This window comes from Brassica rapa, chromosome A03, assembly GCF_000309985.2.
Source record: "Brassica rapa cultivar Chiifu-401-42 chromosome A03, CAAS_Brap_v3.01, whole genome shotgun sequence".
NCBI lineage: Eukaryota > Viridiplantae > Streptophyta > Magnoliopsida > Brassicales > Brassicaceae > Brassica > Brassica rapa.
Genome location: NC_024797.2, coordinates 25,681,753 through 25,705,093, shown reverse-complemented (window position 1 = coordinate 25,705,093; position 23,341 = coordinate 25,681,753). Strand labels below are relative to the sequence as shown.

Below are 23,341 nucleotides of genomic sequence, written 5' to 3'. Positions count from 1 at the left end.
GATTCTCCGAGGAGCATCTCCATCTGTCCGGGTCTGATCTATATGGGAGAAAATATAATCTCTGGATCTTGCCTCTTTCGCTAACGCGTCTGCCCGGCCATTCTGACTCCGAAGAATATGAGATAGTCTCACATCCTCGAAATCATCTTGTAACCTCTGGAACTCTTCGAACTCTGTCGCGAATGCTGGCCAGTCCATCGGGTTTGTAATCATGTCCACTAAGTCCAAGCAGTCCGTCTCGAACCGTACCGAAGTGATCCTCCTGTCTCTCATACATGCGGCTGCCCAAAGTAATCCTTCCATCTCAGCATGTAAAGCTGAGAGGCTCCTGTTATACGCCCGTAATCCGAAGTATTCCACGCCCATTTGATCATTAAGACTCCACCCTAAGCCACTGACACTGCCATTATTGATCCATGATGCATCAATTTGACAGGTAGGGATTTGGGGTATCCCATGGGGCACTGTCTCAACCTCTATAGTAGGAGGATCGTCATGATCTTCATCTGCTTTCTCCTTTTCATTAGCCTTCCTCCAACATTCTGCCTCAAGAGACGCATGTTGGAGGGTGGCAAAGGGAGATACGTCTTTTCCATTGAAAAGTTTATCGTTCCTCGCCTTCCAAATGTACCAACAGATCCATGGAAAGGTATCGAATTGTGGTAGAAAATATCATCAATTATGAAGCTCTAATTAAAAGAAAAGAAATAAAAGTGTGCTATAGTACTTTAAAAAGATAGCTAGCTAGTAGTCGTAGCATGATGGCAGTGTACGGATTGGAAATTGGAAAACCTCAGACTCAGATACCAAATCTATGTAAAGTCGAAGTTGCGTGCAGATGAGATAGAGGGAGAGAAAGAGGGTTACGGGTATTTATGACATTCATAATCAAAGACCCCGCGTTATTAAATGAGTGTGAGATAATGTTACCTGTCACATGGCCTCACATTATTAAGTCCTTTTCCAAACACAAACGAACCAACAAAATCTCTTTGCTATCACACTTATTTTCCTCTTCTTCCAGCAATTTTTGTATACTAATTTATTTTTTACTGATTTTAAAAATCAATTTTAAAAGATTTATTGATGATCGCGTAATTTTCTCTTTATCTAATTTATTGGGAAAATAATAATGTGTGAGTTTCTTTCATGAGCCTCGTTTTCCCGTTTCTTTTTCTGATAAACTGTGACATTTAAAAAAAATATTATTTATTCGATTTATCAGATATATTTCAATGAAACGCGGTCAAGGAATGTGGTTTGTTCCTCGAATTATTTTAGTCAAAAAGAATGATTGAAAATCACATGATGAATAGTAAATAATTAAAATTGAAACTTTTGATATCACAAAAAAATGACATCATCTTTATATATAAAAGAAGGTTTGGATCTCTCCTGAAGGCTCCACGTCGGATGCCACGTCGAAAAATCGACTTCCGTGCTTGCGACACGTGTCCAGGTAAGTTAAAGTTTTGCGTTTCATTAAACGAAATATGTACGTGTGGTTTGTTTTGTATATGGGCTTTATGAACTTTACTCTCAATCCTAGGCCTCTTTCGGATTTTACGGTTCATGCCACTCTTTCTTCTCCGCCGTTCCAGAGTTTGATCGCGTCGTTTGATCTTCGTTTTAACAATCCAAAACGCCTCCGGTTACAGATTCATCGCGTTAACCCCTTTTTAAATCCATCAACCACGATCTATCATTCAATTCGAGATTCTCTTAGGCAAGGCGGTGTATCTTCAAATATAAAAAGGTTAGCCTGCATTCCCTTGAAACCATCTTCTCAGTCAAAACAACGCAGTAAACTTTTTTTTGAAATTGATCGAAAAAGTTTAACAGTGTTTTGAAAGAGATAAAACTTATTGCTTCAGTTGACATGATTAACTGAAGACGTCTTTTAAGTGTGTGTGGTGTTCTTCACTAGGTGATAAACAGAGCATCAGATGGAGGACTACCACCTCTTTATGTGGCTGCTCTGGAGCGACACATAGAGACAGACAGTGCAGTTACTTTGGATTTGGGAGCTTTTGTTCCTCAGATCACTGCCACAATAGATCGTAGAGGTTATTCTTCTAAAGGAGGTGGTTGCTTACCATTTTGATGAAAACAAGAGATAGAGCTTTGAGAGAATGGTTGGTAGAGAAAACTGGAGAAAACATAAACGTAAATTTTGGTTCTGGATATCCTAGAGGTATACTATGTTTATTCCTCAAATCTTTTCCTTTTAGTAACTGTTTGTACAGTAATATGTTTGTCATACAATTTAGATCCTGACACAGAGGCATGGTTAAAGCAAAACAAACATTTTGTGTGATCCTCCTCCACCAAGCGAATGCATATGAGATTATGAATGTGAATGAAAATACCAAACGGTTGGCCTCGGAAAATAAGTTACATGGAATCATTTTTTTTTTTTTGCTGCTTTTCATTCTCTCAGTCACTTAGCACCTGATAACTAATTTGTGTACAATTATATATTTGAAAAGGTTTCAGCATGATGTCTACGTTATGTCATAATTTTTGTGAGCTACTATTCTACCTTCACATCTGGAAAGCATGAATTTCTCAATTTTTAAGGTCATATTTTCCCCATCCGAGTTTAGTTTCTTCTTCCAAAATCATGAAAGCTTCTTCTATTAAAAATCTACATCAGCTAATGGTATTTTAAATAGATTGTATGAGGGTGCAGCAACATCATAGAATTTTGCTGGAGGGATTTACAAAGACTCAAGTGAGCACACTTGTAGTGAGGGAGAAATTAAAGTTGATGTCATACATTTTAGATTATGAATGTGAATGAGGTAATAGCATTTTCTGTTGCAAATTTTGTGGTGTCTATCACAGACCCGCTCCTTGGATTAATAGTTGCATGCATTCATGTTGACTGATATATATCATGGTGAGCCACTGGCCTATTTCTTAGATTCATCATTTGTTAATGAATACACGTGTTCTTCTATGACAGATGCGAAGTTTGGAGGTCATAGAGAAACACCAGATGAAACAAGAGTGACAAGGATAAAGGAAGAAGACAATTTGTTCCCATCATTTGTGTGTCATTCGTATAATTTAATAAACAGAGGTGATCTAAGTTTTATTGATAATGAAGCTTTGATGAATAATATTTATATTAATACCATATTTATCTGTCTTTCTATACAAGATGAATAAAGAAGTGTGTTCAGACAATTATTGAGCACTTAAATCCGATAAAAAAATGGTAATCACAATCATCAGTCTCATGTTATATAGAAATCTAAAACCTATTCGAATTATATAACATATCCACTGAAAAACTTATTCAAAACAATGCAGGAAAATTAGTGTGCTAATAACACTTATTCCAGTGATATTATTAAAACTTTAAAAGGAAAATTGTAATATAAAAAAGGTTGCTAAAAAAAACATATATAAGAGGTTCTTTACCAAAATAGATAAGAGGTCAAGTTAAATACGACAAATAAGAAGACCAAACTACATTCCTATTTTTAGTGCTTTACTCATTTTTTTTATTTCAAAATTATAAATATTTTATAATAACACAAATTGTAGGCGAAGGTAAAAATAATTTTGTATTCCAAAAGAAAAAAAAAGAGTTTTATGTTCAGAACTTACAGCAAACAACCATATGAAGTTTTTGAAAATATTCTGACAATTTTTTTAAAAAAATATATATACAGACTATTCTAAGAGTTTTAATAAAAATGAAAATACATTAGAAAAGATATCATAATTTAATGAGAAATTGCTTAAAATCCCATATTTTAGATACCACAACCCAAATCTTAATTATTATTTTTAACAAAACATTATTTGATTTATTTTTAATAATCTATTTTGATTCTACAATATAAGATGTTGATTAACATGTATTTTTCCCTTTAATGGGAGTCAATAGGAGAATTCATATACCAGCGATACACAAATATATTACCAGCGCTTAGTATCTAATATCTATAATGTCTCATATCTTCATTCTTGGAATATGGATGATGAAAAACAAGAATCTCATAAAAACTAATAATATGTAAAAATGATATTTATAGAAAAATTTAGTTTTTCCATGAAAGTAAAAATAGTCATTCGTATATTCTGATGGAAGCAATATATATATTGATAAAAAAAATTAAAAAGGTGATCGTTGTAGTAGTTAACAATTGATATTAAATCTACAGTGAAGCTATTAAATCAAATTTTGAATAATTATTTAGTTTAACATGGTTATATTTAGTTGTAAACTATTTTCCGTACATTTATGTAATCATTTGTATTTTGTTATAAATATCTAAACATCATTCACTAAATTTCAATGAGAATTTAACAGCTTATTAGTTTATAATTATTTTTCAAGTCAAAACAACATATACTAAAAAAAAAAGATAAAAAACCCCTAAGATTTTTCCTACAATTTATTCTTACATCTCAATCAAAACTTACAAGATATTACTAAATACTAGATGCACCACAGAAGTTATTATATAATAATAACTTCCACAACGACGGTATAATTACCTACTTAAGAGTAACATATAAGCAAAATATATAATATATATAAATTTAAAATTTAAACCCGACAAAGCATTTGACTGTTTGTCACTATCAGTGCATCGTTGATTGGTTTATTTCAAATTTAACATGCCGAGCATGTTTGAGATATAATACTTTAGTATTATTATTTTCGGGTTACCTGACTAACAATTAACCGAACTGTTAATAAATTTTACTCATATATTTACTTAATCTATAATTACATGTTCGTTTATTTCCTCACTAGATTCTTTAAATTCATCCAACTCCAGAAAATTACCAAAAATGATGTGATGGTACCATGAAAAAATAAATAAATAAAAACTACTTATCAAGACAGTATGGTATATTTTGTCTTCAAATACAATAACATGTACAAAATTTAACTAATATGTATATTTTAAGATATAACGATTTATATCAAATATTTACTGTAACTATTTATATTATTTTCAAATTATCATCCCGCCCGTAGGGCGGGCCGACCCTAGTATTTCAATAAAAATCTAATAAATGTTGTTATGTAAGAATCAAAGGAAAAAAAAAACGAAAATTTCATGAAAATGACTTTGGGTTCAGGGTAATGATAGTTGCAGAAGATTTTAAACATGGAAATGGTATACAAATTTTATTCTTGCAATATATAAGTTGAACTTTCGTGTGCTATTTTCTAGGGAAACATTAATCAAGAAACGAAAAAATCAAGTTCAGAGGGGTCCATGGATAAATTGGAGTTGATTTATATTCTCCATCTCATTATTTGCCTTCCACATACATGTTCATGTTTAGATAAAATTGACAAAAAACAAAACAATGTAAGAGAAGCGAAATGCAATAGGAAGGATAAGTTCACAAACGAAAGAACAACAATACCAAATATATCGTATTTATTTTTAAGTATATAATTAGTTTGGTTAATGAAATGATCGGTCTTATCATGAGTTGGATCTTGATTAAGAATCTGGCCTAAGAAATTGAAACTTATAATTTGGTTAGCTTGTGTCCTGAAATATGGAAGTGATTCATATAGTTATATTTATATTTGCTTAAAATCAAGTTAGGTGAGGTAAGTTAATGAGTTGGGTCGTATAGATTGAGAGAAACATAATATTCCTTCTTTTTCCGAAAGTAAAATTTTATAAATTTTCTTCTAATTTCACAAAGATAAATTTTCTATACTTTTAAGATATTTTTTTGTATACTTTTAAGATATATTAATTATAAATATTTGAATTGATTAGATTTAATTAGTGGAGAATAATTGAAAAATATATAAAAATACATTATAAATTAGATTGTAAACATTTATTATATCTTTAACGAGCTTAAAATCTCTAAAAAAATCTTATTTTCGGAAATAGAGGTAGTAACATTTTAATAGGTGGTATTTCACCCAAAAAAAACACCAAAAACAATGTGTTGCAAAGAAAAAGCAATAGAAAAAAGGAGAAAGGTGTTATCTGTGTGAGACAGTTTCTTTGATACACACGACAATCAATTTCGCTGTAAGATTATGCACACAACAATCCATCATGTGATATTATTACAAAATATAAACCATACACTTATCCCAACTGGACTAGTTACTTACAGTTACATGGTATCTAGGGCAAATGAACTTTGAAATTTTTTTTAAAATTTTTATTTTAATACTAAGTTGATAAAATATTCCCATATTCATAAATAATTGTGGAATGAATGTCTGAATAACTGAAATCATATTTCAGTATTCATAAATAATTGTGGAATGAATGTCTGAAACTCTACAAACAAACAAAACTCACAATTTTGTTTGGTTTCAAGATTGATACACATCTGTTACCAAAAAGAAAATGATATACATAGATTGAATGGTAGATTATACCCATCAATTTATTTTTAGTTTTAAATAAATAAAACAAGCAATAAAAAATAAATGAAATACATTTCCGTCATTTATGCACTTTGCATATAAGGTCACATTGCACCTGCTCAACATTTCATCAACATTTCCATTTATTATCTTCAACCCTCCCCTTCCTTCTATCTATCTATCTCTGGCTGCATTATGGATAGTCCGACGAGCATACGAAGTAAAACACCGCCGGAGATTCTCTCCTCGTGTGGTAGCCAACGACATAGGAGCAGCTGCGACTCCAACTCACCGGAATTCGAGTTCTGGCGTCTAACAAACTCTTCATTTCATCAACAAGAATCATATCTTCTTCTCTCAGCCGACGAGCTTTTCCACGACGGCGTTCTTCTCCCTCTTCACTTCCTCTTCGTTAAACCCGACCCGAGTGCCTCGGAATGCGCCCCGGAACCATCTCCCTCGTCCGATACTTTGATCACAGAGCAAAAAAAAGAACCTGAACCCGGTTTAGGATCCGAGTTGACCCGGGAAACAACGGGTTCGAAGCGGTGGAGAGATATATTCAAGAAGAGCGAAAATAAACCGGTCCGGAAGAAAGAGAAGCGGAAAGAGAATAAGAAGAAGAGCGGGTCGGGTTCGGGTTCGAGCTCAGGAGCGGAGCTGAATATCAACATTTGGCCGTTTTCAAGAAGTAGATCAGCTGGTAATAACGGGACCCGACCCAGAATGTCTTTTGGAGCTCCGACGATCCGGAAAGTCAGCAGCGAGCCGTGTTCCCGGAGCAACTCCACTGGCGAAACGAAGTCTAGGAAATGTCCTAGCAGTCCTGGTCGTAACGGCGTGCATCTTGGTCGGAATAGTCCAGTCTGGCAAGTCCGACGTGGAAGTGGAGCTCCGACCGCGAAAACGGTATCCGAGCGGGTGGGTAAAAGGGTGTTTTCTGAGGCGCGTAGGGGTAAAACTGGAATAGAGAGCAGTAAAGCAAATGTCATAAACTTGAACGTGCCTATGTGCATCGGTTATCGGAGCCGGTTAAGCTGCAGTAGCGACGTGAGTGGAGGAGATATTAACATTGGGAGTGACAATAATATCGCCAATGTTAATAATCCCAATGGTTTATTTGGCTTTCGTAATCTTTTCATTAAGAAAGTTCATTAACGTTTTCTGTTATAGTTTATAGTAGTAAGCTTTTGAGAGTGATGATTTGTCAAACCCTCTTAGTAGTCTCAAGGGTCCACTTTTAATTTGCTCCTTTTGCTGTTAGTACGACCCCGATGTGTGGATTTGAGCAGATTTTCGTGTTTGCTTATATTTCATGTAAATTAAGAAATACCTTTTTAATATAAACGTTTAATGTACCCATTTTCATGGGTTAGTTTCATGAAGTATTTATATATACACAATTTTTCTAACTGTTACTAAACTACCAGTGTAATGAAGGTACATGGTTTTTGCTAAAAACTCTTAAATATAGTATAGTTTAAGGATGAAAATTATTAAATTATGACGGGACAATTTCTACTTTTAGTCTACTACATCAGTACGATTCCACCACAAAGAAAAGTTCTTTGAAGTCACCATATCATTTTTCATTACATTTTCTAATTTGCATTTGATCGTAGTTTAACTTTTGGTTTATTCGTAACTTGAAAAACTAGCATGTGTATAAATAACCGTACCATTAGTAAGAGTAAAACAACACACTGAAGAGGAAATAAAAGTTGACATCAATCATGTCTTAGTGAATTACTTGGTAAGAACCATTGACTACTAGAGAGTTGAACAGACGAGCAATCAAATTTGTGTAGTCTCTCCATCTTCCGTGTCTCGAAACTGAAGTGAAAGACTTTATTTGTGTTCTTGCAATCACTGAAATAGATGGAATTTCTACGGATTCCATCATTGTCATTGGCGAGCACAGTGATACCTAGATCCAAAAGCATTGCCTCGTCGCCCAAGGAATAAACTTGTTCATGTTGTTTAAAGCCTAATGAATAAACCTTGTAGAGTCGGAAGGACCAGCTTCTAGACCAGTATGTCCACACTTTTACAACCTTGAGGACATCTCCTGTTACTGTGACTACAATGTTTGTAGCATCAATGCTCGGCCAATGAACCGAATAATCAATTGGTTTAAGAATCACGAGAGGAGGTACAATATGTTTTTCCTCACACTACAAGAAAACAATGGCCACTCCGATGAAATTTACCGAGAACTTCTTTTGTGGGAAAGGTAACGACATGTTTGTGATAAAATTCCGATAACATATGAATTATGTCGGGATCATCTCGGAAATTACCGATGAATCTATTTTCTCGCTGTTTTCTCGAGATGCATAGTCGGCAATTTGTCGGAAACCAAAAAAATTTCTGAGGAACAGGTTTTGTGGGAAGGTTCTCAGAAAATGTTGACGGTAATTTCTCGGAACAATCAATTTCCGACAATCAATTATTTTCTGGGTATGGCTTCGGAAAAGTAGACGATAAATTGTCGGAGCTCTTTCTCGGCAGTTACCGAGGAGAAATTGATCTCGGAAGATTTGACGGAAAATTGTCATAATAGCTTCTAGCGTACATGTGACGCCATTCGAAGCAAAACCAACCATGGCTTTTTCAGTATTTCTTTATATAAGCGTTCATGTGTGTCTTCATGTGTAGATCTGAACTAGAGAAATTTGAAAACATATATACGAGTGTTTGCAGAAAATCGATTTTACAATTGAGATTAATAAGGCTAAAGACACTAAGAAGCTATTTGAGTATGCACATCAAGAGATTCTTCTTGTCAACAAAGAAGTTGAGTTTACAGAAGGTGTGGAGAAGACGAAGATGAAGAAGATATATTTTTAATATTTTAAAATTTAGTTTTAGTGTTTCAATACATTTACCTTTATACTTTTTAGTTTTTATGAGTTATTTAGTCTGTATTTTTCTTGTAAGCAATATATATCCCGTGTATATCTTTATAATAATCAAATGGTGTATATTTGTTCCTTTGTTAAGAACGTCTTTATCTATTAAATTTCCAGAAAAAACATCTTTATGTATTAGTGTATTACGGTGGTCTTCAAACAATTTCCCAGAAGTGTAAAACAGATTCACCGGAAATACTGTAGTAACGATTTCTCCTCGGTATATTCAATGTCATGTATCATCGGAAAGGCCTCGGTAAATACCGATTAACTTCTGACAAACCAACTTCCGAGCATGCTTCGACGAGTTTGTGGCTTCACATTTCATCGAAACGGTCTCGGTGTATTCCGACAAACGATTCCGACAAAATTTCCGAGGATATATCTCGTCGGAAATTTCCGACACAGCTCCGACATCAATCCATTTCCGAGACCCAAACTCCGACTAATTGAGTTTTCTCAGAAGACCATCGGTTCGAGCTTGTTCCTATTACTTACCGACAAAGATGGCTGTCGGCATGCGGTGCTTTTTCTTGTAGTGTCAATAACAATTTGTTGGGGAATTTCTCCAGAAAAATCGAAGATTTTGACTTTTCCAGAGTAACTTGAAAAGTAAAGCTTGTGATCCTTGTAAACCATGTCAAGACAACCTGAAGATTTGGGAATTTTATTCCACGAGTTATCTCCCGTCTTAGAATAGACCACACACTTTTTGCTACGTGCCCATGAAACTACATGATCTTTGGTTTTCTCGTCAATCCAAAACACAGGCGATTGTATCTTTGTCATTCCAAACTGTGACTCCACGGGAGGTAGATTGATCCTCTCGCCGGTAAAGAGATTCACAATGAAGAGATTACTCTGAAGATTTTGCATCAAGAGCCAACTTCCATAGGTTTTCATACACGAACTCTTTGCAAACTCCAAACCAAGATCTTGCGTTTTGTAAAGTTTGTCTTTTTCCTCGGGATTGAACAACATGCAAGAACTGTTTTCGTTGTTTTGGGGGAAGCGAAGCACCCAAGGGATGTGATTTTTAGGCACACACTGTCTCGAAGAGGAGCGCCATGACGAGCATACAGATTTAGCTCGTTGGAAGTCAGCAAAACTGAGGCGTTCGAAAACCAAATTTAAGAGATCAAACGGAAGATCGGACCAGGATTTGGATGCCTCTCCTCTGAGACGTTTATGATAATTAGGGTTCAGCTTCTTCTTCATGGCAATATCTCCTCTGACAAGATTATGATCATTAGGGCTTAGCTTCTTCTTCGTGGCTAATAGTAAGAGACACCGGCGAATCTCTTTTCAAAGAATTAGGGGGTTTTAAGTTACAAAAAAAGAATTAGGGCTTCTTTTACATTCTGTTACAATTGGGCCCATTCGACCCCATCTTTAAAACTTATCAATTGTCGTATTTAATTTATATAGTACTTCTAATTTAATATTTAATCTATTATACACTATAATTATAAAACTTATTACTCTCTCCGTTTCATATTAAGTGTCGTTTTATAAAAAAAATTTCGTTACAAAATAAATGTCGATTTTCAATGCAAAATTATTAATTTTATGCAAAATTTATTTTTCTATTGGTTGAAATATAGTTAGGTGTATAGGTAATAGTGTTTTTTATAAGAAATGTACAAAATTAATTGTTTTCTTAATCCGTGTGTCTAAATCTAAAACGACACTTATAATGAAACAGAGGGAGTAAATACCATAAAATTTTTATTATAGTCCAACAATGACTTTTCAATATTAGATAAAAATAGTAACTCTATTTTAATAGAATAGATATGAAGTTTTTTTGTTCTCCAAAAAGAAATTTCAGAAATTTCAAATTTGAAGTTTTGATTAGTGAAACTTCAAATATAGAGTATTACTATTCAAAACTTCAAATTTGAAATTTCATATTTTATTTGCATTTTGGTCTTTATAATTATATATCAAGTTTATAATTCTTAAATATTTTGTCGTTTTATCTGGTGATGATAGTAATGTGGTGATGATCTTCTGATTCTCATTCCACTCGTAATGTGCAAATGCTGAGAAGCAACATGTTGGCAAACGGGAATAGCTGAAAATAGTATTGAAATAATTTTGATCACATATAGAGAAAAAACAATTGAACTCGAAAACTCGAACCAGTTTTTACCTTAAAAAAAAAAAAAAAACTCCAAAACTCGAAAACGGCAATAGCTCAAATTTATGTACCTAAAAATAATTTTGAATTGAACCAATTTTTACATAAATACTTGAAATGGGTTTTGATCTACAGTATTTTGAGTTTTACATATTCTAAACTGATACCTAAAAAGTTCAAAAATTAAATAAACATATCAAATTCAATTCCGAATAAATATCCAAAATATTAAAAGAAACCTAAAATAAGTATTTAAAATATGAATGATTAACTCAAATAATAAGTCTAAATATATTTTTGGAATTTGTTTTTGTTTTTCAAATATGCATCTTGTATACTATATATTTTTGGATTTTGAGTTTTTTTTTTTAAATTTATAAATTTATATTTAAACTTAAGAACAGAACCAAACCCAAAGAAAACATTATCTCTATAAATATATAAATATGGTTTAAATCTAAATCTCCAAAATCTGAATAAATCAAAACTTTTGAATAAACTTTTTCACTGTCCTTACATGTTACAACAATGAAAAGTCTGGTTACAAAGTGATCTTAAACATCTTTTCAAATATTCACCTGAAAATTGATATGGTTTTGTGTTTATTAGAGATCAAATCTAAACAATTGTAACATGACCACAAAAATAAGTTCGTATGATTCGTATCTAAACAGTTACTAGATTACTAGGTTAAGACCCGCGCCTTGCACGGAATGAACATTATATATATAAATTATTTTATATATTATATGTTTATAACATATTATGAAATAATAAATATATATTGAACAATTAAAAAGTCATTATCTACTACTCATATAATTAAATTGGTGCGAACATATAAATAAATTTTATAAATCAAAAAAATATTTTTTCTATTTGATATGATATATAATTTAATTTAAATGATAGTAATATATATATATATATGGTATATTTTAATATTAATATTTATTAGATGATGCTTTTTACTCATAATTTTTTTTATCATTTGTATCTGTTATATCAAAAAGTCTTGATAACAAAATTTTCACTGTGGGATTAATGGTTTAAGTAATTTATAATATTTCAAAAAATTTAGTTGTCAATATTTTTTCAATTTTTTATCAAAAAAATATTCAAAGTAAATTTCAAAATTAAGATATTTATGTATTTTTATATGGCATATAGTTTAATTTAAAATGATACATATATTTATATATCTTTTATTTTTGATACTTATTAAATGAGACTTTCAACTTATATTATTTTTTAATTATTTGTATCATGTCATAACAAAAGTTTTAAATCATAGATCACAAAATTTGAATGTGGAACTTTTAACAGTTTTAGTAATTTATACTCGTTTTTAAAAATTCAAAATATAATATATAAATAATTTTTATTATATGGTTACTATGATTGTTTAATTGATTTTAACAGCTTAAAATTAAACAAATATAATTATAATACACACTTATTTTTATCAAATCTTTATTATTCAAAATTATTAATTGTCATATATATACTTAAGCCACATTAGACAATTCTGTAATTTTATTTAAGGAAATAATTAAGTACATTAATAATGTATTTATTATGGTTTAATAAAAAACTTATTATATATTTAGATGGACCAACATATTTCTCTAAAGATTCTAAGAATCATTCTAATGATGACATGTGGCTACAAAAAATGTTGTAATGCTTCTCAAATAATATATAGGGGATTATCAAAGTAACATATCTTCTATCAAATATTCATGATCTTGGTTTCTAATTTATGGACATACTCCACCCATGATTAATTTGTGGTTTTTACTTTTTAGTCGAAGAATGATTTTAAATGCTTTTACTATAATATGTGTTAGTTTTGTTTGATTAAGCCAATATATTAACGTGTTCAAGTAGTTAGAAGAACATAATATAAACTCTGTAATCATGAGTTCAAGTCTATGTAAACTCAGTGCAATCCAATGACATAATAATCAGTAATCAATAAGTAATCCGAGTGCAAATCTATGCAAACTCTATGTATTCCGACTTGGAAGGACAGAACAAATAAAATAAACTCTATGTATTCAAAAACAAACAAAATAAACTCTTTATAATCCAAAAACATAATAAATTTTATCTTTTCCTTTGTGTACAATTATTTTTCTTCACTTTTGTATGTATCTTACCATTTATAGAATACATCTTTCACCATTATTATTGACATAATATATCTAGACTAAAATTTTGTAAAATTATCCGATAAAACAATGTGATTTTGAGTTAATAGTGTTGTCAAAAAACGTTGAGTTCTTTAATTTTATGGTTAATTTAATTTTTTTAACTTACTCATGCTTACTATTTTTTCACTATAATATTTTTATTAGCGATTATTCAGCTAAAATTGATCATATGCATTTTCAAATACGAAATATAGCGTATACAATAATAAACTATTGATTAATTCAAATAATATTTTGTGGACACTAAGTCTAAATCAAACTATATGTACTACATTTAATATAAATTTGGTCTAAAGAAAAGAAAAGTAAATACATTTCCAAAATTTGTTACATTAGTAGTAGAATAAAAAGAGCAAAATAATAAATAGCCCTTGTACTATAGTAAAACTCCCAAATTGCAAATGCCATAAATAAATAAAATGCTCTATGTCTGTATGTAACCATATACATAACAAATTCTATCTTTGATTTCTAGATGATATTTTCCTTTCATTTCTATACTAGCTAATTATAGTAAAAATATTTTAAGTTATTATTGATATAAGAGTTCTAAATTGGATTTTGCAGAATTATCGGATCGAAACAATACAATTTTGAAATATCAACACCGATATTATTGATATAAGAGTTCTAAATTGGATTTCTATACTAACTAACCAAAATTCTTCCCTCTCTCCTACTTTCTCTTCCTATCTCTCTCTACTCTCTCTCCCAAAATCTAAATTTCATTTTTTTTTGGTTATTTGGCAAATAAGCCCTTAAATTAATTGATTTTTTTTTCAACAAAAAACACAACTATACTAAGTAAATTCCTGAGCCGAAAACCATCTCGGAGGAACGGAGTCAACATAAACTATAGCAGAAGGCTGAGTCCTAGCACCTCGTGCTAGCTTATCCGCCATTGTATTTTGCGCCCTTGGAATATGCTAAATAGTGAAAGGGGGAAAGTATTCTTTACATCGTAGAAACTCCTCCATGTGAGTAGTGAACACCGGCCATTCTGTTGGAGTAGACACCATCTTCACCAACTGTGAGCAGTCTGTCACAAACACCACCTCTGAGATATTTAGGGTCTTCATGCACTCCATAGCCCATATCAAAGCTTCACATTCTGCATGTAAAGGTGATAGACTCCTGCGAATAGACATTACACCCATCATACTATCAGTGGATCTTTCGTCTCTGTAAAACCATCATTGCCCTGTAAAGAGATCTTGGTCCTTCCATGCACCATCAATATAACATCGATTTACCCCTTGTAAAATAGAACTCCCACCAAATGAAGAATTCTTATTTATATCCTCTTTAGTCTGAGTCTCAGCCCATAAGATGCCTTCTATCTCCGCAGTCCAAAGAAATTGAGAAAAACTTTCAATTTTATTATTAAAAATTTAGCATTTCGATTTTTCCAAATTAATTGATTACACAACTAAATTCAAATTAACTACACACGTTACAAATCAATTCATGTTTAAAGAAAAAAGTAGGAAAATGCGGATTATACGAGGTTCGTAGTGATTAATCTTTAGGTCTATAAAATTTTTGGAATCATATCACATCGGAGTTATAAAAAAAAGAGTAAACTTTATTCCAAATTTTATTACAAAAAAAATGATGTAAATAGTGTTGACAAAAAAAAATGTACAATAGTAAAAGAAAAGGGGCAAAATAAATAATAAATTGGGCTTGACAAATAGTAAAAGTCCCAAATTGCAAATGACTCATCTTCTTCTTCTTCTTCTTCTTCACCGGATGAGAATCTAGGGTTCCAGATTTACTCTCTTCTCCTTCTCATCGATCTACACATCCTGGATCTTCAATCTCAAGGTACCTGTTTAGCTTCCATGGCGAAAACTCGACCTGGTGTCCCCTCGAAAATCAAAACTGGGAGGAAGGAGCTCGACTCTTACACCATCAAAGGCACCAACAAGCTCGTCAGAGGTAACCTCTCATATCTTCTTCTTCTTACAATGTCTCTTTAGATTCACAAATTGTTTCTTTGTCTTCTTGTGTTAGCTACATACACTTTGATTTGTGCAATGTCTCAAAAATGTGATCTTTTGTACTTGTCTTGTTTCGTAATATCAGTTAATTGTTTGTTTCATGTAAATTTACTTTACTTTGTTTGTTTGGCTTGTTACTATAATTCGTTTTACTACATCTCCTATTATCTGCATTGTTCATTCGTTTCCTAGTCTTCTTGGTGTGTAGTTGTTTAATGTGTATTCCATTCCTTTGTAGCTTCACTTTGGTCTTAGGCAATGTTGCAAAATGTGATCTTTTTGTAGCAGCTCTCTTGTTCCGAAACAGAGTGAATTGTTTTGCTTTTGGGCTTTCTTTTATGTAAATTTACTTACTTTTTTTGGTCTCTTTGAAGAAATTTACTTGCTTTTTTTTTGGGGTCGCCTCTCTTTGAAGAAGTTTTTCTAAAAGACCATTACTTTTTTGTTGGGCTTGTTACAATAATTGGTTTTACTGATGAGGAGCTATGAAGTAATAATATATGAGGTTGTTATTTGCAGCTGGAGATTGCGTGTTGATGCGTCCCTCAGATGCTGGTAAGCCACCGTACGTGGCTCGTGTTGAGAAGATCGAAGCGGACGCTAGGAACAACGTGAAGGTGCACTGTCGGTGGTATTACCGCCCTGAGGAGTCTCTTGGCGGTAGGAGACAGTTCCATGGAGCCAAAGAGCTTTTCTTGTCTGACCATTTTGATGTCCAAAGCGCACACACCATCGAGGGAAAATGCATTGTTCACACCTTTAAAAACTACACGAGGCTTGAGAACGTTGGTGCGGAGGATTATTATTGTAGGTTCGAGTACAAGGCTGCTACTGGTGCATTCACCCCTGACCGAGTTGCTGTGTAAGTTGATAAAGTAATCAGTTCAGATAAAAACGTTGTAATTTTCCATGATTTTTTATTTATTTTTATTTTGTGGGTTGTTTTTTGGTGGTGAAGGTACTGTAAATGTGAAATGCCTTATAATCCAGACGATCTCATGGTGCAGTGTGAAGGTTGCAAAGACTGGTAATGCTTAATGTCCTAGCTTTGATTACTTCTGGTTCAACGAGAAGGAGAGTTTAATATCCTTTTTCCATGGATTTTATTTGATGATGTAGGTATCATCCTGCGTGTGTGGGAATGACGATTGAAGAAGCAAAGAAGCTTGACCACTTTGTGTGTGCTGAATGCAGTTCTGATGATGATGTCAAGAAATCGCAGAACGGGTTTGCTGCGTCTCCAGCTGATGATGTCAAGGTTCGTGTGTCTCTCTTTTGTAAGTGCATGTGTAAAATGTTCTATTACTTTACTTTGATAACCTTAGCCTCTGCCGCTCCTTGTCTATGCCGAGAAAGATACACAATTTTTGTGGTTCTTGGTCCTGTCTGGACCTGATCTATGCTTAACGTTGCTCCAGTTTCTTGCTGCAAAACCATCTGTCTGTGAAGGTTATTAAAGATTAATTTTGTAACGCTTCACTTACTAGTAGATATTGGAGTTAGAAATTTCATTGACTGTTACCAGAGAGAACATGATTTCATAAAGCTTGTTTCGCAATTATAAATCTCATTTTCTTTCTTTCTGCTTAGTGTTCAAAAGCTTGAGGCTGATATTAACAATGGCATTGTTGTCTTCAGGTGGAAACGAAGCGCAGAAAAAGATAATCTCGAGGGGTTTCTCATGGGTACAAGCCACAGGGGGGCTGGGAAGTTAGTCATAACTTGGAAGCTCTTTGGTGGGGATTTTAGTAAGTTAGGTTTTTTCTTGTCTATGTCGTCATGGTTGTGATTATGTCTGTATGGTGCTGTTCCAAAACTAAGAGAAAAAAGAGAGATCGGAGAGATGTTGAAGACAAGTTATGGTGGCAGAGTCTGTTGTATAGACTTTTCCGTGGGGGTCTAAGTTAACTTTAGGTCTGTGTTCATTGTGGCTATGTTGTTTTGTTGTGTCTGATGAGAACATGAAGAGCGCTTATGATTTTGGGCTGTTCCAACAAAAACTAACGTCATATCTATCTTCAACTTTCTTAGTCATGTTAGCATATCTTGAAATATGTCAAAATCTCATACTAATAAGAGTTGACACTTTATATACTAGACATTATTTTTCTAAACTTCTAATGTGAAAATTAAATCAACATTTCATATGGTGGGTAACAGAATCTCTACCTTATTGGAAGGTAGGGTACACACTTTGATAAAACAATGTCGATGTGGTTTCAGTCTCCAGAGTAAAAGGATACTCTGTTTTCAAACGCTTTGGTTTTCAAGTTTCCATCACATGTAGGTTGATTTATAAAACCAAACCATAGCTTTTACATTCTTTGTACAACTGTTTTTTTTGGAGATGGATTAATTTAACATTATTAATTTTTTAATATCACCAAGGGTAACAGAAGATATTAATTGATGTTTTATACTCTCTATGTTTTATATTAAGTGTTGCTGTAGAGAGGTTTTTTCATTACAAAATAAATGTCGTTTTCGATTTTTAATGCAAAAGTTATTAATTTTGTTCAGCAATTTATTTTTTTATTGGTTGAAATATAGTTGAATATATTGGTAATTGTGTTTTTATATAGAAAATATACAAAATTAATTGTTCTTTTAATCTGTGTGAACAAACTTCAAACGGACATTTAGTATGAAACAGATGGAGTAGTAACTAATCCATCTCAAAGATATTGACCAATATGGCTTTGAAGAATAAATTGAAGATTGCCTTCTAAAACTAGTTAATTCCCATTAATTATTTTGGATTTGGTCTTTGTATTCATACTTTCCGAATCACGTTGATTACCAAGGCATTTATTGAATACGCCTATATATATATACGGTTGTATTATATCATCCAATACAATATACAGAAAATAAATTGGCACAAAAGAGTGAAAAGTAAAACTCACACATCAAGAATCATGAGATCTGCTAGTATTTTTTTGGTTTCTTGTATTCTCATGTTCTTCATCATGAACAATGTCAAAGGTAAGGCATCCATTTTCTGCTTCTGTTGATTAGTTACACTTTAACTTTTACCTATTGCTAAATACGTTCTCTATGGAAAAAGTTATTTAAATTTGTTGGATTATCAGTGACTAGATTCTTTTGTTTTAAACTTTACGATTTTGTATGGTTAATGTGAAATAATTATAGACGTGGAAGCTGGATTGTCTCCAATGGATAACCAATGCGGCCGGAAGGATATATTTGTCGGGGGATGCGGTCCTGACGGAAACAAAACGTGCATAAACGACTTTGTTAAGAAAGGAGGTGAAGGGAATAGGCCTTCTAGTTGCGAGTGTGATGACTTCGGCCAAGAACATTTATGCCGATGTAATTTTTCTTGCTAGCTTTTGTTATGGTATAATCAAAACTCAATAACAATAAATAATTAATGGAGATTAACACAGAAGAAACTAGTTTTGTTGTTGTGTGTGTCTAAAATCATAAGAAAAAAAAGTAGCAAATCTTAATAAACTTTACTATTTGTGCAAACATGTTCTCCATTAATTAAACTTGAAGATCCCTACAATAGTTCAGAGATTTTACAGCTCCATTAACATTACAAACTGCGGACATTATTTTAGGTGGTTTCCTACCGTGATCTTTTACCCAAATAAATATTTAAAAATAAAAGTATGAAAATCAAATAAAATGAAGGCATCACGCGGTTGCACGTCATCTCACGTGCCATGATTTACATATTAGTATGGTATCAGATATCATATCTGTTGGGGGTGGATTTACATCCTACCTCAAGGCCCATTAGACAATAAATTAGACTCATTTTATTATGAAGCCCTATCTTTTTTTTTGTATAAATAGAGAGATACCTCTCTTTATCAAAGATGTCTTCTTCTCCATTTTAGACTTAGAACACTTCTTACAAAGGGTTTATAGATTATTAGATTTATTTACACTTGTAATCCTATATGTAATACAATCTTAAATCAATAAACTCTTTTGATGTTCATTTTCTATTTGATTTCTATGTTGATTTCTCCTTAAACCTCAAAAAATCTATTCATCTTCTTTAGATTCTTTTATTGTATTGATTCAACTAAAACTACCAGCATAAACACCATTATTGGATCAAACAGTTGGCGCTAGAAGGAGGGGGCCAAAGAGAACTATCTTCAAAACAAATCAAGTTTGGAAAAACCCTAGATCTACCCAAAAAAAAAAATCAACAATGTCATTTTGTTTCTTCACCAATACACGACTTTGGTTAGGGGAAAGTTCGAAGCTTTCTTGAACGACCGTGAAAGCTTTGCTTTTGATTCTCAGAGAGCCCTCGTCTGGTCCTTCGGCTTGTGGAGATGGCTCGGAGCGGCGATTGCAACCTCGCGATGGTTGAGTCTCGTTCCGTCGGTGACGAACTCGTCAATTCCGATCTGGGCATCTCGTCTTCATGGATGACGAACTCGTCAATTCGTTTCTCCACCACCACGTCGAGTTCAATCACATGCCGAACTCACCTCGATCCACCGGTGACTTGTCGAGCTTCTTTCAAGTCCATGAAGAAAGCCGTAACGATGAATCAAATCATCTCGTCACTTTGTCATCTCTTCACGGTGGCAACAGCTTATCCGACTTCGAAACCAACGAGGAGCTGGTCGCCTCTGTTTCCTCTTGGCTCAGAACGATTGCAACAGACCTCGAGAATTGATCTCGGCGAAGCTAGCTCGACCTTGTCTCCACCGCCACGTCTTGAGTTTAATCACTCGTCGCCTCAGCCTGTGCAATGGTGACCTCGTGATGCTTGATCTGAGCAACGACGACCTCGCGATACTTGATCTCGGCTTCATATATCTCCTCCTCCTCGGGACATTTATGGCTCTTGCTGGAGCAAATGAGAAAGTTTGAAGCTTTATCAAGCCGTCATAATCTTCCCGGCTCAAAGCCTCTCCACCGGGTTCGAGCTCCATCAACAGCAAGGCTCCATGAGAAAGCTTCCTCCTTTGTCATGTGTGACCAGATGGCGAGAGCTTTTGGGCCTCAAGAATCTTGTTAATGCCAAGGGCCATGATGATGTCTCATGAGAAGTTTGAGAAGCATTTGCCAATCACGGCAAGCTTATCTCGAGATCTTGAGCTAAGGAGCTAGGTCTTGCCACCACTGAGCTCGCCTTGATGTTGAAGCTGCAGAAGCTTGGAGATCTCTAAAGGCAATTCACCTTTCAGGTGGTTATGGTTCAAGAGATAGTCAAGGGTGTGCTGCTGCTGCTTTAGAAGATACAGAGTGCAGAGCTCAGATTCCTTGGCTCGAACCGAGAGTGGACCAAGCTTGAAGCTCCAGAGAACCACAGAGAAGGAGCTGCGAGTATCAGATTCCTGGTGCTCGTCTTTCTCAACTTTGGATGGCTCAGAAATGGACCAAGGAACAAGAGCAGCAATACTGATCCATCACCTTGACTTAACAGCAAAGACAAGAACAAGAGCAGCAATACTGATCTTAACTCGAGAGCTTGTCGCTTCCTGCAAACAGCTTGGCACGAGCACTGTCCACGTTTTCTACAGACAGCTCCACCGCTAGAAGCTTGCTTCCTGAGCTTGACGTCGTCAAGATCGCGTCTTAGCCTCTTCATTGGATTCAGCTACAGAAGTCTACTCTCTACCAGCATGTTCAGTCTCCGATTGTTCCCCAAGAGCTTTACTTCTCAGTATGACGTGATCTTGGCATTGCTTGGAGATCATCTCAGTAACAGCTCGATCTTGGCAGTCACATAATCTCAACCTCAACGCTTGTTTCTTCCTCACCACCAAAGATAAGCTCTCTTATCAAATCATTACATGCTTTAATCACTTTGAAATTACACACATGTGTTAGGCATTATAGCTTTGGTTTATATTATTAAACAACACATTCTCGTATGACTTTTTATGGGGTGAGTTTTGTTATTTGCTTTACTGTTGGTAGCTTATGATATTAATAAGTTGATAATTAATACATCATCATGTTCAACTCACAAGCATTAAGCAAAACAAGTTCCATCGCTTACTTAGTGATTATGCAAAACTTGTTTATTTCTCTTAGAATTGACGTGATCTAATCATTCCTCTTGTGAACCAGAGTTGATTACGTAACGTCGAGCCAAAGAGGATCAACGAGTGAATGCTACTATCATGTCCTCATGCTTGGAATGGCGATCTCTCAGCTGTGAGCTTGCCGCCGGAAGCAGTACAAGCGACACAAACCAGCACGTTTCTCAACGTTGTCATAGCTAGACAAGCATACACACCAACTACTTGTTTGGCACACACGATCTCAACACGAGACTTCGGGTTGGCAATAATTCGGTAAACGTGTACTTTAGGAACAAGTTTAAATTGAACTTGCTTTTTATTAGGCACGAGTTTGCGGTCGACTCGCTTATTGTTAGACACGAGTTTACAAAAACTCGTCTTTGACTAGGCATGAGTTTACAGAAACTTCCCTTCTACTAGGCGCGAGTTCTCAGTAAATTCGCCTCTGTCTCAGCATGAGTCAAGTAAACTCGTCTTTCACTAAGCACGAGTTTAAAGCAAACTCGCCTTTTACTAGGCACAAGTTCAAAATAAACTCGCCTAAACCGTCATAGGCATGAATGTGTCTAGTTTATTGTCTAATAAACCCTATTCGTAAAATTCACAGAGATCGATTTCATCTCTCTCTACGAACTTGGGGGGACTTATTGTTGGAGGTGGATTTACATCCTACCTCAAGGCCCATTAGACAATAAATTAGACCCATTTTACTATGAAGCCCTAGCTTTTTCTTTGTATAAATAGAGAGATACCTCTCTTTATCAAAGATGTCTTCTTCTCCATTTTAGACTTAGAACACTTCTTACAAAGGGTTTATAGATTATTAGATTTATTTACACTTGTAATCCTACATGTAATACAATCTTAAATCAATAAACTCTTTTGATGTTCATTTTCTATTTGATTTCTATGTTGATTTCTCTTTAAACCTCAAAGAATCTATTCATCTTCTTTAGATTCTTTTATTGTATTGATTCAACTAAAACTACCAACATAAACACCATTATTGGATCAAACAGTATCTCGTCCCAAGGCATCACGCAATTGCAGAGCAACATGTCTTCTTCAGTTTCTTCCGTTCGTCGTAGTAAAAACAACACGAATTTCTGTTTTAGTGGCTTTAGTCTGCTTGCCATTTTAAAGGTCCGTCATCTGAATTAAAGATAGAAGAACATCATGCTTTCCTTTAGCACATGTAGTCGTGGGTTTCTTTTTAAACTTGGCTACTAGTAAGCTCATATATTTTCTTCCGACATACTATTAATATTTGTATTGTAACTATTTGTGCATATATATTTATGAAACTTGGAACAAGACTTCAGATGATAATATAATCACATTTGGAACAAGAGTTCATATTACATAAATCACATTTGGAACGTAACTTCTTATTATATACTCACATGGATAAATTAATTTAGATGCTGAGCAGTTGAGCCAATCATGCCAAAGAATGTATGTAGCATAAATATATTAAATTCACATTACACGTTTCATATGTGAACCTCCTAACGACGATTTTTGTTAGTCTTCTCTCTCAAATGATTTCATAAACATATCTCTTTTGATTTCTTTTATGCGCAGGTTAAGGTCTTTGCTCCAGTAGAAGGGCTTGTATGGGTAGTTCTTGTGCTAGTCAACTGGACAAACAACACAATG

General features: G+C 33.8%; 4 protein-coding genes across 8 annotated transcripts; 3 read left to right on the top strand and 1 right to left on the bottom strand.

The window, feature by feature from the left end:
- The first annotated feature begins 1,441 nt into the window (after positions 1-1,441).
- LOC103861290 lies at positions 1,442-7,794 on the top strand. Of its 3 annotated transcripts, none has more exons than XM_033289089.1 (2): positions 1,442-1,459; positions 1,550-7,794. In XM_033289089.1, exon 2 carries the CDS (start codon positions 6,578-6,580, stop codon positions 7,538-7,540), a length of 963 nt encoding a protein of 320 aa, XP_033144980.1. In that variant the 5' UTR covers positions 1,442-1,459; positions 1,550-6,577; the 3' UTR covers positions 7,541-7,794. The 3 variants fall into 3 exon arrangements, with proteins under 3 accessions (XP_033144980.1, XP_033144982.1, XP_033144981.1); XM_033289091.1 differs by lacking the exon at positions 1,442-1,459 and having other exon boundaries at positions 2,067-2,194; positions 2,969-7,794; XM_033289090.1 differs by lacking the exon at positions 1,442-1,459 and having other exon boundaries at positions 2,640-2,804; positions 2,969-7,794.
- LOC103861738 (probable F-box protein At4g22165) lies at positions 7,529-12,327 on the bottom strand. The gene is made up of 2 exons (XM_033287407.1): positions 9,763-12,327; positions 7,529-8,556 (listed from the first exon to the last, which is right to left on the bottom strand). The coding sequence occupies exons 1-2, from the start codon at positions 10,510-10,512 to the stop codon at positions 8,110-8,112; spliced, it is 1,197 nt and encodes a 398-aa protein (XP_033143298.1). The 5' UTR covers positions 10,513-12,327; the 3' UTR covers positions 7,529-8,109.
- A 2,991-nt stretch (positions 12,328-15,318) lies between these two features.
- Positions 15,319-17,678, top strand: LOC103861289 (chromatin remodeling protein EBS). Of its 3 annotated transcripts, none has more exons than XR_004456368.1 (5): positions 15,319-15,594; positions 16,176-16,518; positions 16,615-16,683; positions 16,776-17,105; positions 17,295-17,678. XR_004456368.1 is itself a non-coding variant. In XM_009138994.3 (5 exons), the coding sequence occupies exons 1-5, from the start codon at positions 15,498-15,500 to the stop codon at positions 17,369-17,371; spliced, it is 744 nt and encodes a 247-aa protein (XP_009137242.2). In that variant the 5' UTR covers positions 15,326-15,497; the 3' UTR covers positions 17,372-17,678. The 3 variants fall into 3 exon arrangements, 2 of the variants coding, with proteins under 2 accessions (XP_009137242.2, XP_009137243.2); XM_009138994.3 differs by having other exon boundaries at positions 15,326-15,594; positions 16,776-16,933; XM_009138995.3 differs by having other exon boundaries at positions 15,334-15,594; positions 16,776-16,914; positions 17,295-17,669.
- A 283-nt stretch (positions 17,679-17,961) lies between these two features.
- LOC103861288 (putative defensin-like protein 234) lies at positions 17,962-22,574 on the top strand. The gene is made up of 2 exons (XM_018657529.2): positions 17,962-18,641; positions 18,810-22,574. Exons 1-2 carry the CDS (start codon positions 18,575-18,577, stop codon positions 19,004-19,006), a joined length of 264 nt encoding a protein of 87 aa, XP_018513045.1. The 5' UTR covers positions 17,962-18,574; the 3' UTR covers positions 19,007-22,574.
- The last annotated feature ends 767 nt before the right edge of the window (positions 22,575-23,341 follow it).